Source organism: Marmota marmota, unplaced genomic scaffold (genome assembly GCF_001458135.2).
Source record: "Marmota marmota marmota unplaced genomic scaffold, marMar, whole genome shotgun sequence".
In the NCBI taxonomy this organism is placed as follows: Eukaryota; Metazoa; Chordata; class Mammalia; order Rodentia; family Sciuridae; genus Marmota; species Marmota marmota.
Genome location: NW_026000108.1, coordinates 6,068,193 through 6,084,512, shown reverse-complemented (window position 1 = coordinate 6,084,512; position 16,320 = coordinate 6,068,193). Strand labels below are relative to the sequence as shown.

Genomic DNA, 16,320 nt, shown 5'->3' with positions numbered 1-16,320 from the left:
CCTTTTCCTCTCCTCCTCTCCAGGAATCTCCCTGCTGGACCTGAGAGGGTTGAGGGCAGCCCCAGGAGAAGGAAAGGACCCTGGACTGCACGCTGAGGAGTCAGGAAGCAGCTGTCCCCCAGCCAGGGGCCTGCGAAAGCCGGGTGCAGACTGAACCGTTCAGCCCCAGGACAAAGTTGTTCTAACGAAGAACAACTCCTCAAAGTTGTTTTTCAGAAGTCATGTTCCTCAAGCTACCCTAAGGAGCATGGGTCAGTGACCAAGAGGCTAGCTTAATTCGTTTCAATATTAGAATCTCCACCCGGAAGAACTAAAGCCTCATTTGCATAACATGAATGCTGCTAGATGCCAGCCCAGGATCTTCCTGCAGGTGCAGACCAGGGTGCCTCTGCCCCTCTTGCACTCGCATTCCCTGCCCAAACAAACTGCACCCGGCTGGCCTGGCCTCTGTGGGCGATTCCCCACGGTCTCCTTATTTGCTGCAAATAAGTTTTCCTCTGTGTGACAGCCATGTTTGGTGTTCTGTTCCAATTTGATTCCCACTAAGAGGTGGACCCATTGAATCTGGTGACATTCTGACCAGTTCAATGGCCTTGGGCAAGCAGTGAGCATCTCGGCCTGTTTCCTCTTCTGCTCCATGGGGATTACACCTGCCTGTGGAATCATTGTGGGGTTTGGAGCACCAGTCTTTGGTGCCTCTTAGCTCCCTTCTTCCTGCTTGGGAAAAATTTTTCCATCCTTATTGTGGAATTAAATAATTTTTCCCAGAAAACTTCCCTTTCCCACCACTCAACACCCATAAACCATGTTGCTAGTTCACAACTTTTTCTTAATAATCCTGTTCATTATTCTCCCACCCTTTTCCTCTGAGTTGTATGCTGAGAATTTTTATGCTTAACCATTCAAACTTTCACTGAGCACCTGCGTGCAAAGTAAAATTTGAATTAGTGGGCATTCTTTAATATCTTCTGTATGTTGTATTTCTTAAAAGAAAAGGAGTTTCTATCAATTTATTCTTGTTATTTCTTCAGTCTTTCTTTACTCTTTGGAGCAAGGATTCAATAGCTAGGAAGATCATACAGCTTTTCTAAACAATACCTTTTTTTTTCCTGTTTTTTTTTTTCTCTCTTTAAATTCCAAACTCCTAAAGAACTAGATTCATCTCTTCTTCGCCTTTCCTTCTTTCTTTCTCTTGTTCAAGGTTAGAAGTCTTGTTAACAGGAAATAAATTCTTTCCATCAAATACAGCCTTCTGTTGATTGTCTCCTCAAAAAAAAAAAAAAAAAAAAAAAAGGGTCAGAGCTGGGTCTCTCTTGTAACCAAGTAGTCCCAGGAGCATCTCAGCAATTCCAGGGTTTCCATACATAATATGCTCAGGTCAGATTAGGTTTCCTGTTTGGTGGTTTTAGGGCCTTTCTATTTGGATCTGAAATCCTTCCTGTGTTTCCCCACCTGATATTTTAAATGGCATTATTTGCACACCATATTCATGGTACTTAAAAGCAGATTGGAAAAAATCCAATTGTTAATGCCCACATCTTCTTTGTTGGGGTCCATTAAGTCAGTTCTTCAGTGTATGTATTGTGGCACCTTAATTATAGCCATGTGATATCAGATTGCTACCAATGAAGAAATTTTCATTTTTTAATGTGGATTATTTGTGGGGAAAAATTGAATTTGACTATGAACTTTGCTGACCTTGCCTTAGCAACATGGGTAAATCCAAGGTGTTTATAGACCATTGAATCCTCTCTTTATCCCCATGGGTTCTTGGGCAGCTTATTTCATTGTTCTAAGCATTCGTTTCCTCATCTGTGAAGTGGCAGGTACCAGCGTGAGGACAGACATGTACAGACTGCTCTGTGCCTGGTGTGGAGTGTGCCTCCATTCGCAGCTCTTTCACTTGCTTTCCAGGCCTCCAAGATCCGGAACCCACTTGTTTCCTAATAGGTATTCCCTTGTCCCTGGACTCAAGCTGCTCTGTTCATGCACTCATCCAGAAATTATCAAGCCTTATTGTCAATTTCCTTTGGTAGGAAAATATCCTACTGTCCTATCGTCCTCTCCCAGTTGACTGTGTTAGGATGTCCCCAGTGCCTTGCAAACACTGGCACATCAGAGGAACTGCACTCCCTGCTTCCCCCTTGGCCCTCCATGAAGGCTAGCTGGTGTTTATTATGGATATACATATGTCCACCCAGTATTCCTTCCCCCGAGAAGCCACTTTTCCTCCTCTATGCTCAGTTCTCTGTCTTACAGGAGGGCACATAACCCAAACCTGAACTCTCATTCCCTGAGACTTTGGCTGGTTACCAATACAACCTTCTCTGCTGCTTTGGTCTGGTGGACCAGGAGGGCCACTCTGGACACAGGTGGGGAGCCCACCTATGCAGGGAGCTCTGAGAAGCCAGTGACAGGGTCTTGGTGACACTGTTCCCACTCCTGCATCACACTCAACCCTACTCAGCCAGATAAGAGCATGAGCTCTGCGTCCCTTGCTGGGCTGCACGTTCCTGGTCCTGTCATTATTGACTGTTCCAAACCTGTGCTCTCTTTTGCCTTAGCTTCCTCACCAGCAGCATGGGGCTTGGAACATACCTTCCTCAGAGGATTGAGTAAAGGTTAAAAGCAGTACATACAAAGTGCTTAGGCCAATGCCAGCCCTGGAAACCTCTCAGAAAATATCTGCTGAAAGTTCACAGATTTTTATAACATCCCTCCTCCTCCCAAACAAATGTTAAGTGATTTTCTGTTACTTGCCACCTTGAGACCAAATTAATACAGCCCTGTTCTTTCGTGGCGCTGCGTAGCTGCCACAGTGATCCCCAGCTGGATTGCAAGCAACCCCAGGAATGAGTTCAGACATGAAAAGCTCAGAAAAATGTGGCATGAAAAGTGCTCAGTAAATGCTAATGTATATCACTTGGTATACTGTCCTTCACGCCAGAGATAAACAGTTTCAAAAAACTCAATTGCATAAAAATGAAATGAAACAGGTGACTCTCTTTATGCATAGCTTAAATTATTTATCGCATAAAAAGCTATAGATTTGGAATTACAAGTTCAAAGATGTGAACTTTGTAAAGGTTTTTGATCAGTATTTTCAGACAAGCTCCAGAAACGGTATACTTCACATTCCTACCAGCAGGGGGCAGAAGAAGCCATCTTTGGCATTCGTACCAAAAATAGACTGTTAGGCAAAAGTCTGATTTTAATATGTTTTGTTGTTATTGTTAACAGAATTTTCACATATTGGCTACATATATTTTTCCTTTTGGGATTTTTCATCTTTGCTTATTTTTATAGATTAAGGATATTTTTGAATATCAGAAAAATGCAACTATATATTTTTCCAGCTTGTTGTTTTAATCTGATCATCTTTTTATCTAAGTTTTGTTTTGCTCTTCACTTCTGAAGAGGGTTTGAATGGCTTACTGATTCAGTAGGAGTGAGGTGGGAAAGCATGGTGTCCCAAGACTACTTAGAAAGCATTAGTAGACAGCAGTTCACCTTAATCTCTGGCTTTACTTTTGGGGATTTTACTTACCTATGGTCAATCATAATCCAAATATATTAATGGAAAATTATAAAAATTAAAAATTCAGAAATTGTACATTGTAGCATCATCTAAAATCACCTTCCTCTTTCCCAGAATGAATCGTCCCTTTGCCCAGCGTATCCACACTGTATGCACTACCCACCCTGTGGATGGAGAAAGAGCAGCCACAGCCACATAACTTTGATTATAATATATTGTTATAATTGTTCCATTGTTAGCTATTGATAATCCCTTACTGTGCATAATTTACAAACTAAACTATCATAGGTATGTATGCACAGTAAAAACTTGGTATATATAGGTTGCAGTTCCTGAAGGTCTTGGAGCATATCCTTGGCAGATAAGGGGGGACTGCCATAGGTCACTTAGGGCATGTACTGCATAGCAGGTATCACTTGAACCCTCTTCAAGTGAACCTAGTTATTCCCAGCACATTTATTATTCAGTTGGCTATACTGGGAGAGGTTATTTGTACCCCAACTGAAACCAGCTTTGACCAGTATAAGCAAAATAATAACAATAATAGTGACAACCATATTATCATGCTATGATAATTATGTTATAATAATGATAATTATCATTATAATTATAAAATACATGTACACTTTGTTTCAAAAGGAAAATCTGTTAGGATCCCTCTGAAGTATTCATAAGATGGAAAGAAAGATAGGGTTTCAGTCAGGCCTGAGCAAGAGCAACAGTCGGGCCTGCACAGGAACAGACTGGATCATCTTGAGAGCATTGAGCGTCTGTCACAGATGGTGGCCCCGTTCTCCCTTGGCCTGCTCATCTCCCTTGGCCTGCTCATCTCGGGACTTGCCAGTCCTACTTCTGGCCTGGGGTCTTTCTGGGAGCACCCTATCTAAGCTGTGAGGTGCAGAGAGTTCTCACAGAAGGGAAGGCAGCGTGAGCCTGACAGACATCTAGAGCATCTGCAGAGAACAGCCCACGTGGAGCCCTGAGGGGGCTGGTGTGCTGTCTCTGGAGTCAGATGTTGGGATGAGAATGGGTGGCTCTTCTGGCTGCCGGCATGTCAGGAAGACAGCAGGGGCTGTCTCAACTGAAAGATGGGCTGGGGAAAGGACCACTCCTGAGGCCAGAAAGGAAAGAGGGAGGGAGGTAGGAGGGAACTGGCCTAAGCTTGGAGGCCAGGTGGGCCAGAACCCTTGACTATTTAAGTGTCCCCAAGCATTCCTGAGATTGGCTGTGTGGTCAATCTGGGAGCCACATTTGGGTCCACTGAGTTCTGTGGGAGGACAATTTCTTTTGCTAAATTGCTACTGTTAGAGTTGTGAGCTGCTCTGGGGCTGGCAAACTTGAAGGAGATTGGAGGTATGCCTGGGCTGTCTGCCTTCCCCAGATGCCCAGAGTCCCGGCTGTTAATGCCAGTTTTGTCACTGGCATGACGTAATTATTCAGTGCCTAGAGCTTGGCTTGTCAATGGTGTACATCAGATCAAAAAAATAATCTCATTTTTTTCCCCTTTAGATAAAACCCCATTTTTTGAGGGATTGAACCCAGGGGTATTTTACCACTGAGATGCATCCTTGGCCCCTTTCATTTTTTATTCAGAGACAGTCTTGCTAAGTTGCTGAGGCTGGCCTTGAACTTATAATCCTCCTGTCTCAGCCTCCCAAGTTGCTGGGGTTATAGGATTGAGCCACCCCACCTGGCTATATATAACCCCATATTTTTTTTTTTAAAGAGAGAATTTTTTTAATGTTTATTTTTTAGTTTTCGGCGGATACAACATCTTTGTATGTGGTGCTGAGGATCGAACCCGGGCCACACGCATGCCAGGCGAGCGCGCTACCGCTTGAGCCACATCCCCAGCCCAATAACCCCATATTTTTGAAGGTGCAAGCTCTACCTCATGTTATCATCCATAAGAACAAAATGAGTCAGAGCTGTAGTCCAGTGTTAGGGAGCATGCTTAGCACATATGTACAAGGCCCTGGGTTCAATCCCCAACACACTCACACACAGGAAGGAAGTGGGGAGCTTTCTGATCAATAAGACCCATTATAGAAACCACCTGGACTTTTTTTTAAGCAGTATCTTTTAAATTAGAATTTAAGTCATCCATACTAAGAAAGGCAAGTGGGAACAAGGAAGGGAGTTCTGACCTAAGGAAAATTCTGGCCAGGACAAAAATTGTAAGATACCAAAGAGACACCTGAGTTCAAACCAGTTTTGATTCTGCTACTTACTGTGTGACCTGGGCAGGTCTCTTGAGCTCTCCGCAGCTCCTCACAAAATGGTCCCACTACATCCCCCCGCCGGGGGGTGGGGGGGGCCTTTAGGAAAGGCTCAGCACCCTGCGGCATGCAGGAGGCGCTCCAGGGCAGGCATTGACTATTTACTACTAAGGTGGAATCTGGGCCAGGGGGAGACAGTCTCAGAGAGCACAAGGTCGAAGCCATGCCCCCAGCAGCAGGTGGCAGCAAGGTGACCTCAAAGGCCTGAGGCTGGCAACGGAGCCAGAAAGAGGAGGTCAGAAAACAGTGGAGGGAGAATGATGAAAACCATGGCCCCCACTTACCATGCACCTTGCAAGTTCTCTCTATTCAGTCTCCACAGTGACCGCGTGAGGTGTTACCGACGCAATTCCTATTTTATACCTAAGGAAGCAGAGGCACAAGCTTTTTGTTATGGGATCTCAGTGATGAAATTGCCTCTTCGGTGGTCTAGTTGGAATTACTGAGTAAACACAGAACTTGTGAGTTTAAAGGTTTTTGCACTACAGTCTCCCAGCTGGTAAAGTGGGGGAACTGGGATTTGAGCCCCAGCTCCTAGCCACCATGCTAGCTGCCTCTCCTGACTCCGCGATCTCAGGACAAGGGGTACGGGGAAGTCAGAGAGCTGGGGCCATGCTGCTGGATGCCAGCTCCATGGTGCTGGGCCACCTCCATTTGATTAGAAGCCACAAAGGGAATACACCTGTCCTCCAGTTTTCCCTAGAAACTGTTCCCGGACCCTTCCCCTGTACCCAACTCAGAAGCTCGAGTTGCTGGTATAAAATGGCATAGTATTTGCATACACATCCTCCCCTCCCATGTGCTGAGGTCATCTTTCGATTACTCCTAACACCTAACACAATGTCAGTGCTGTGTGCCCCACTTCCATGTTGTGTAGGGCACCATGACAAGAGAAGTGTGTACGTATCTAAACATTGTGCATTTTATTTTGGAATAGTCTTGATCCCTACTTGGCCTGATCTCCTGGCAAGGAAGCTGCAGTAGGCAGAAGCTGTTTGTAACGACCTGTGGCCCTTCTCACTAGACCCACGGCAGAGGCTGCACATCACTCCCAGCGTTTCTTTCCTATGAGCCAGGTTAGGGCTTCAAAATCCTGAAGAGCACTAGAAAATCAGTACCAACTGACCCGCATTGACAGGTTCTTGCTGGCAGTGGCTTGGGATGGCAGAGAGCAGAATGGAAGTGCAATGTCAGGTCTCAGCAGGTTCGCTCTCGTGCTGTTGAGAGTCTGTGCGCCTTCCCTTAGGAGACTCAGCACCTTGCCATCGAGGCGTATTGGGAATTGCAAGAGTGAGCGCACGCGCACACGCACACACACACACACGTTGAAGATTCCTAAGGAATCCATGTCAACCTTAGAAAAATCCAAGTGGTACAAGTTGGCACTGAGGGCGAGTTCCCCCGCCACATATGGGTCAATTGGACTGTGTACCCCACTTTGGGCATCACCCCAATTTTACTGTCCTAGCCCAAGGATACTGCTGGCCTTCAAATTAAAGAAAAACAAAACAAGGGGGAGAAAACACCAGTCTGTCAACATGGGCAGTAGTGAGCAGAGTGACTATCTGTGAGGCAAAGGATGACAGTCCCCTGAACCCCAGCACCAGCATCACGGTGCAGCTGGACGGAGGCGGAGGCCCCTGACAGAGGCCGAGCGAGGCTTGGGGACCAACATGGTGCCCAGCACAGAGAGCTCTCAGGGTACAGTGACTGCTATCACTGCCTTTTTTTTTTTTTTTATCTTTCTTTTTAGACCACTGCCCCATGATTATCTAACTCAAACAGCAGCATGCCAGGTGCTTTTGTGAAATATGGATAAATCCAGCAGAAACACCAGCAAGTGCTCTGCAAGCCTGCTCCGCCTCTCATAGCATCTTGAACAGATGAGGAGAGGAGCAGCACGTGCTGAGAGGCTTAGGAAATTTTATGCAGGTACACCTTAAGATTGAGAAACTTTTATGAGCTTATCTTCTTTCTGAAACCTGCAAGAGAGACTGACGATTCACACTGAGCTGTATAAAACTTCCCTTTCCGTACAGTACCAGCCGGAGTGGGGCTATCCTGTGACACTGTTGTTAGTCTCCCGATTCAAACTTAATGCCAAAACTGCTCAAAACTGCCCAGCAGGGCTGGATCTCTACCTCCCTTTGATCTGCAATGAAGAAATCTAATATATGGCCTACTGTAGGCTTCCAGAAGTCGGACGGAGGTCACCAGGAAGCGGGAAGGGAGTGTTTCAGTAGCTCACAATCGCTGCTCTGTGCCCCAACAAAGGCCTGACCTCCTGAGCCATGCCTGACCTTTAAACTCCCACAAACATATGTATTTACTCAGCAATTACAATCTACACTACCAAAGGGTAGTTTAATCACTCCTATTAAAGGGAAGAAATTAAAGCTTGCCAGGATCCCATAACAAAAAAGGCCAAAGTAGCATTTACACTCAGAAGAAAACAGAGAAGCCTCTTTTCACCAGTGTATACGCTTTTTTCTCAGAGACCCTCCTTGTTCTGTAAAGTGAGGGATAGGTCTAAGCCAGGCCTAGCCCTAAATTATAGAAGCTGAAAAGTCCAATGATCAAGTCTTGAACTTTTCTCGTGTGAACAGCATGGTGGTAGCGTGACTAAGTGTGTTCTATGTGATCGGGCTTCCAGTGGTCTCGTTTTTAGCATCACTCAAGACTGAACTCTGCTGGGAGAACTTGAAAATACCATTTGCATCCATTTTATAATCTAATGGTCATCCTGGGCAGTGGCACTTGACTACTTTAAATAACACAGCTATTTTGAGAAGATGGATACAGAGATGGATAAGAAACATTTAGATTTTGGGGTAAAGTCCCTACCTTATCTGGGAGTGACATTGCAAACTGGTAGAAAACACCAAATTTGATAAAGCTGAAATGTACCCTGCGACTCTGGGGTGCTACTCCTGGGCATGCACAGTAGCAATGGAAAGTACGTGCTCCAGGTGTACCAAGACGTGGATTCCATCAGAAATGCAGCCACTTTGTCAAAAGCTGAGCATTTCATCAGCGGAATGTATCACTACTACACAGCAATGCAGCAAACATGGGGCCAGGCTGGTGGCACACTGCTGTGTCCCAGCTACTCAGGAGGCTGAGGCAGGAGGACAGCGAGTTTGACGCCAGTCTGAGCAGCTTAGAGAGACCCTGTCTAAACAAATAAGCAAACAGAGCTGGGGATGCAGGTCAGTGGGAGAGCCCTTGCCTAGCAAGCATGAGGCCCTAGGTTCAAGCCCAGTACTGACAAAAAAAAAAGAGGAAAAAAAAAAAAAAAAAAAAGCAGAGACTCCTTCCTGCTGCACAGAGAGGCAGGACAAGGACAGATCTCATGGGATGTTGAATGGAAGAGCCAGAGACAAGTGGATGCCTGCTTTGTGATTCCATTTACAATTTCAAAACCAGGCAAAACCAATCCTGGTGGGTAAAAGTAAGGCTGCAGCTATGCTTAGGCCAAATAACCTAGTTCTGTGACTTAGTGGTTGTTGACAGGTGTGTGCACTTTGGGATGCCCACTGAGAGGCACAGATAGTAGGAGGGTTTGGGTTCAATATGTACATCAAACTCCAACAGGTTTGCATCAAAATACTAACTCGCGTGTGTGTTTGGCAGCTGTAGGTGTGTCTTTGTCCTATTAGACATTAACTGTAAATTAGGTTGTAACTTTAAAGTTGAAGTGGGTTTCCTTTAAATGTGGCTATGCTGCATGATTTGGCCACATGGTTCTTTGCTGCAGCTGGATCATTTGGAGCGTATTAGGCGGAAAGAAGCAAGGGGCCAGGCCATTGGCTCGTAGGATACAGAGCTCAGCTTGGCCTCATGTCAGGCAGGCATATGGTCCCATTCAGGGCCCATCACCTCATCCTGCCCCCCACACGGGGGGAGATGAAGGGACACAATATGGAAAAGATTCCATCCTACACCATGGAGGCAGTGAATAGCCCCTTATCTTTCCAGAATCACTCTAGTGGGCTCGCATGACCAGCACCATCCATCCCCACCCTGAAAGATTTACCAACAGTCCCCCTCTGCCCACAGTAGGACCAATAGGACTTTCCCTTTTGACTTGATGCTTGTCTCCCCTTCCCAGAGACCTGTGTACCCCAGGACTTGGCACAGAGCTTGGCCTAGGGTAACCATCCAGAATGATTTGATTAGTCCTGTGACTTAGAATGGCTCTGATGACAAAGGGCTTCCCCTAGGGAACCAGAGGCTTCAGGAGTCAACCTGTGTGGTGAGGAAAAGCCCAGCTCAGCACACACGAGAGGACAGGGCCTCTTTGTGACGTCCCCCCACACACCTGTGACCAGTATCCCTCTTTCAAACTGACAGGGCGAGTGTTCTCATGTGTACCTGCTCTTTTGCCAAAATCCAGTTTACTGGACCGAGAACAGGGATTAACTACATGAACAACCTCTTGCCCACGTGTAATTTAGGAATCACTATAAAATAACACTTTCTAATAAATGAGAAATACAATATGCTCACCCTGCTCAGCAAGTTGAGAATTTAGAAGGCCTATTTTAGCCACTTCTTGAAAGCTTAATGGAAAGGAGGGATAAAGGCTGAATATATTCTGAGAACCGAGTGGTCACAAGGCATGGATAGACACAGAGAATGTGCTTTCCTATCTTAGACCAGGACAAGGAGTGATCTCCAATGTCCTTCCTCAAGGAAGCAATCTTGAGTGCTATCATGTCATGGCTCTGAATTCAGCTAAAATCAAAAACACACCACTATCAACTTCATGCTGAAGCCCAGGTTCATCATCGAGACTAAAAGAATAAAACCAGTGAGGAGGATCAGTTTTCAATGGAGAAATAAAGAACAGAGATACACTACCAACAGCCTTAACTGATGGAGACAAATCAGATGGCAGAGGTCTCTTGAGACTTTCCTTATTCGACTGCAAGTAATTGTCTCTGAGACACTTAAAAAAAACCCTAGAAATCTGTTTTGGAAGAGGCAATCAGAAGCCAGTGAGATTATAAGAGGAAATCATTTAAGACTACCTGTCAACTCAAGTTTTCACTTTAAAAGGAACATAAATATGTGATGCTCCAAGGATAATATGAGAGCTTTTCAAAGGTATTCAGGAAAACCTGCAGATCTGCAAAAATGCTATTCATTTTGACTTTATTAAGTTTGTTCTCACAACTGCCCTGAAGTGGGTCTAACCAGAGAACCAGGGCTGGAGTTCTGGAGAAGCCACAGTTCCTCAGAGGAGTCAACTTACTCCACTAAGAAAGCTTGAGTGACTTTTGCAACTCTCAAGGCGTCCCCATAAAATGCCCCTCTGCCCTAACAGTTCAGAGTCAGGGCAGTCTGGCTTCCTCTCCCCTGGCTCCTGCTCACAAGTGTTTTCTCACCAGAATGCCTCATGTGGCCTAAGAAGCGCCAGCATGCAAATCACAAACCTCCATCTTTTGGAGGCTGATAAATCCCGTGTGCTTACAAATCCTGCTGGGGAAGCAGATTCATGGAAAATGGCCAGCATACACAGTAGACAAATGTCAGGAATAAGGGGGGAAATAAGAGCCGTCAAGGTAAGACCATGGTGTCAAAATGTGTTCCTAGTAGGTTTGGGATTCCTGAGTGCCCACTCATCAGATTAGCCCAAGGACAGGCAGAAATGGGAGCATCTGACTAGATATTCAACTGAGACTTAAGAGAGCTGGGAAGCCTAACACCAGTTGTTTCTAAAGCCCTTGGAGCTTCAAGGTCATGTATGTTAAATTCAAGTCATACAGACAATTGCCAAAAATTGAAGAGGGTAAGCTCTGTTGCAAGGACCTTGTTGATGACCCGTGGATCATGCAGTGCAGTCAGACCCCAGTCAGCCCTTCCTGCCACCAAATGCAGTGTCCAATCAAGACACACTTCATGACATGGACTGGCGGAATCACCATCGCTATCCTGAGGCTTCAAGGGATCTGAGGGGCACCCCCTCCAGGCTCCCTGGAGAGTTGCTCTGCCTAGGGAAGTCCCTGCTGTAGAGCCTGGGCAACCGCTGAAAAAGATGACAGAAATGAGGATTTGACCAGAGTTAAATACACATTTTAATTTTGTCACATTCTCCAAACTTTGCCTTAAAGCCACCACAGTGAAATTGACAAATTTTGACAGAAAAATAGAAATCCATCTACATTTGGAAATGCCATGGTGACTGAGCAGCACTGTGATCCTCTGGGGCTAGGTTGCTCTGCACCTGTCTGTCATGCTGCAAGGACAGAAGGCACACTTCTGCACCTGGGCACTAGAACAGGGGATGTCCAGGCTGGTCTTGGCAGCAGCTGTGTTCAGTGTCTGTCCCAAGTTAGGCATGTGGTCTGGGCCACCTTCTCTTCTTACTTCTCCCTTTGCTTTCCAGTCATCTGCAGATCTCATGGCTCAACCGTGGTTCCCGGAACAGCAACAATGGCAACACTGAATGGGTTTTAGGTTTGCTGTATATTCATTCATTCACTCCAACCCAAGGAACCTCTACAGCCTGTTGTCCAGATGAGGAAAGTGAGGTTCAGCAAGGCTGGCCAGGAAAGGACAAAGAGGACCCGGCTCTAGGCCTGATTCTGCAGTCTACGTCCTTTTCAGACGAGAGCCCTGGGTTCACCCCTGCACAACAGCACAGCCCTGCTGAGAACCAGCTCCGCTGGCAGACAAGCTGGCTCCCTGGGCTTATCTTGAAGGCTCAAATGGAGTCACCCTGCACCAATATCTTCTCCCTCCTGTGGCACTCGCCCCAGTCTCACTGTCACCTGCAGGATGAGTACCGACAATACTGGCTAAAGGAGTATCTTAAAGCATCTTACCAGACGCACCAGGTTTATAAAGGACTTGTGGGCAAAACCTACTCCATATCAAAAAGAGGTGACACGCGGCTCCCCTCCAGCCCAGTGAGCCACACCTCAGATCAATCTCACTTCTGCAGCAGTTCAGCTGAGGGGGCACCAGAGCAGTGGTCAGCTCAGCCGAGTGCTCTGTCTTCAATGGCTATTTCCCTGCACTTCCACTCTTGGCCACAGGCCACACCCCTGAGTGGGAGTCCATGGCCATCTGTCCTTGGCCAAAGGCAGCCTGGCCAGAGTGTATATGGCCTACACTGCTACAGACCAGCCTCCTCTGAGGAGTAAACGTTTGGCTAAATAAGAATCACCACAGACAAAAGACCACTGTCACAACCATCCACGGATCAAATACTGCTATTGACAGGCACGTTGTTACAACACAGACAATCAAATGCACAAAAGCCCTGGTGGGAAATGAATAGAAATGATGTGGTTGAAATGAATCCTTTCTAGTCTGATCACAGGAGAAATTACTTCTGACTTGTCACTGTACTACATTAAAAAAAAATTTTCTACAAGAAGTACTTTTCAAAGTACAATGACTTCTCCCACAACAGACTTAGAATTTTGGGCAAGAATATATTTTATTTTTTCATAAAAGTTCTAACAAAAATATATTTTTTCCTTAACTTAAAAATACAGCTTCATAAAACAAGATTTGAGTTGTTCTAATTCCCTACACACTTTACAAACAGCAGTAAGAGGAAGAAGTCAACAGAATGGGCTCAGTTTCTAAGTATGAAATGCTCATTTCAGAAGCTTGACTTTGTCCTTTATTAACTTGAAGGTGGGGTTCTTGCTGACTTTCTTGTTGAAGATGACCAAGAGCTCCTCCTCACATCTGTGACGGTCGTTTGTCACCGTGTAATACTGAGCTAAAACCTGAGCAAAAAAAAGCGGATGTCAAGGGGGTGCATCTGTCCTGGAAACTTACCTTACAGGTCTTTCAGCGTACTGCATGCACAGGTGTGCTCTACCTGTGAACACCAGCAGCTGTCTGTGTTTGTCACACAGACACAGTGCAAAAAAAACAAAGAAACCACTGCTTTGGAACAAGTAAAAAGGAAAAAAAACATCCAAAACAACCATTTTCAAACATAACATAAATAAACAGAGCCTCTCTTCAAACAGTCGGACAGCAAGTCCAAGATCTAGGAGCTGCCTTGGCTGAGTCTGTGTGGTGGGTTTGGCTCAATTCCTGCCCCAGACAGGGACAAAAGGAGCAGCTTAAAAACTGTGACACACACTCTCTCTCTCTTTGTATTCTAGGTAAAAACCCATCAGTATATATTTAAAATAAATTATCCTAGCCGTTCCTGGGATGTGTTTAGACCCTGTACCTTTTTCCTTAGCTTCTTGATCGACAGCTCACCATCCGGGGCCTGTCTCAGGACTGCTTTAATAGTTCCCTTCCAGTTGAATTTACCTACAACACAAAGAACACGTAAGAGATTTTATTGTGTTGTAACACAAACACACACAAAAAAGAAAGAAACAATTTCTGCGCATCTGTTTGCTTCTGGGGAAATGACCTGCCCCTCCCATGCACAGAATGCCAGAGTACCAGGTGACAACCCCTGTGTCAGCCCAAGCAGGAAGCACTGACGATCTTTCCAAGGACTCCTTCTGCAGTGAGAGGGCAGCCAGAACACCAGCACCAGGACGAAGCCCTGTGAAAGGTGACTTCTGGTTTTCTCTCCTTTTTTTTGGTGACACTGGGGATCCAACTCAGGGCCTTGCAAATGCCTACCACTGAGCAACACCCCTACCATTTCTTATTTTATCTTGAGTCAGGGTCTCGCCAAGTTGCCCAGGCAGTCCTCCAATTTGTGATCCTTCTCCCTCAGCCTCCTAAGCAGCTGGAATTACAGAAAGGTAACTTGTATCTCATGGAAAACAGAGATTCACCCAGCAGCCACCAAGATCAGGAGGCTGACTAAGCACAGCCAAGAACACACAAGGAGCACCCAAGCAGCTTCAGAGAGGGAGCAATGCCAAGAAAGGGCTCAGCCAGGGCGCTTGCTTTGGTGGCAGTGTGCTTTCCCCAGTCCTGTGAAGCACAGGCAAGAGCAGAAGCTGCAGCAGCAAGCCCAGGCGACCCTCGGAGGTGGGAAGAAGACAGGCTGCCACTTCTGGCCTTGCATGTTCTGAATCTGCTGAAGCCAGCATACTGGAAGGCCGATGGTGAGGCCAGGACGAGCCCAGAGAAGCCTGCTGTCTTGGCAGGAGCAGGAAGGAGCAGCCAGTGAGGCACAGACCGACACAAGAACAACTTCCTCAAGCAAATGCCACAGATGGCTGTGCTCACCACACCCCACCAGCCACAGCCCTGGAGCCAGAGGCCAGGATGGAACAGGACTCTCACCCAGCAGTGGGCCACTCCAAGGCTACCCCAGCTGCGCCAGTGGAGGCCCTAGGGAGTCCTAACTGGCACATCCTCCTCCATCAGCAATCAGGAGAGAAAGCCATTTACAACAGGAAGTTTAATAAAAGCCCATGCCATATATAAAAACTGCCTCAAAACAGACCATGGACTTACAAATATATAACATGTGAGACTATAAACCATTTAGAGCACACACTTACAGCTTGGTGAGAGTGTCTCAAGGGCTCTCACTACACACACCAGCACTTGCACCCACAAACACACAGGGTGAGGGATAGCTGACGAGCTCAATCTGCCCACACATGAGCAGACATTGAGTCGCACACCTTCCATACGTAAAAATTCTGTGTGTTAAAAAGGTTTGACCAGGGCTGGAGGTGTGGCTCAGTGGTAAAGCACTTGCCTAGCATGTGTGAGGCCCTGGGTTCGATTCTCAGCACCACATATAAACAAATGAATAAAATAAAGATAATAAAATTTTAAAATGCTTAAAAAAAAAGGTTTGACCAACTAAGAAGAATTAAAAAAAAAAAAAAAAAAGGTCTGACCAATAAGAAAAGCCTAGAAAACAAACAAAAACAAAAAACAAAAACCCCAATCAATCCATTCAAAAAATGGGCCAGGGCTGGGGATATAGCTCAGTTAGAGTGCTTGCCCTTGAATGCACAAGAACCTGGGTTCAATCCCCAGCACTGGGGTGGGGGGTGGGGGGAAGAAAATGGACCAAATGCCAAAATCAAGTACTTCAATGAAGAGACAGATACAGAGGGCAGACAAGCACACAGTCATCCAGCATCACTAGCCAGAGAAGGGGCAACTGAAACCACGGCACGCTTCCCTGTTCACCCACCACAACATCAGCAGATGCAGGACAGCCTGAGACCACTGGTGAGGTGCACAGCTGTGCTTCCCAAGTCCCCACAGGTTTTTGTTTGTTTGTTTGATCTGGAGGTTTTTTTGCAGGGCTGGGGACTGACCCCAGGACCTCGGGCATGCTAGGTAAGCACTCTACTACTAATAGACAGCCCTAGGCCTGGCAGTGTTCTTAAAAAAGTGATCATGCCACCACAAGACGACGCACACAGCCCTGCACTGCCGCAGTCTGGCTGGGCACAATCAGGAGCCACTTGTCAAAAGAAACTAACTTTATTTTTAGAACCACACACGCCAAACAAAACAGCTCCTCAGGAAAAACCCTCAGAGCCTCAGCTGCCACCTCCGGCTTTCCACAAGCCTCTCTCTCCCACACAA

At 46.2% G+C, this 16,320-nt stretch overlaps 1 protein-coding gene and 1 long non-coding RNA gene across 5 annotated transcripts in view; one reads left to right on the top strand and one right to left on the bottom strand.

Moving 5' to 3' along the window:
• LOC107139128 overlaps positions 1–1,243 on the top strand; it is a 2,023-nt gene extending 780 nt beyond the window's left edge. For both annotated transcript variants that reach the window (XR_007341012.1, XR_001503115.2), the window contains exon 2: positions 24–1,243. This is a non-coding gene — a long non-coding RNA (uncharacterized LOC107139128). The remainder of the gene's footprint in view (positions 1–23) is intronic.
• Positions 1,244–11,873: 10,630 nt separating this feature from the next.
• Lyar (Ly1 antibody reactive) overlaps positions 11,874–16,320 on the bottom strand; it is a 25,732-nt gene continuing 21,285 nt past the window's right edge. For all 3 annotated transcript variants that reach the window (XM_015481950.2, XM_015481952.2, XM_048784174.1), the window contains 2 exons: positions 14,024–14,109; positions 11,874–13,565 (listed from right to left, as the gene is read on the bottom strand). In XM_015481950.2, the coding sequence (XP_015337436.1) occupies positions 13,431–13,565; positions 14,024–14,109 (221 nt within the window). In that variant the 3' untranslated portion in view covers positions 11,874–13,430. The remainder of the gene's footprint in view (positions 13,566–14,023; positions 14,110–16,320) is intronic.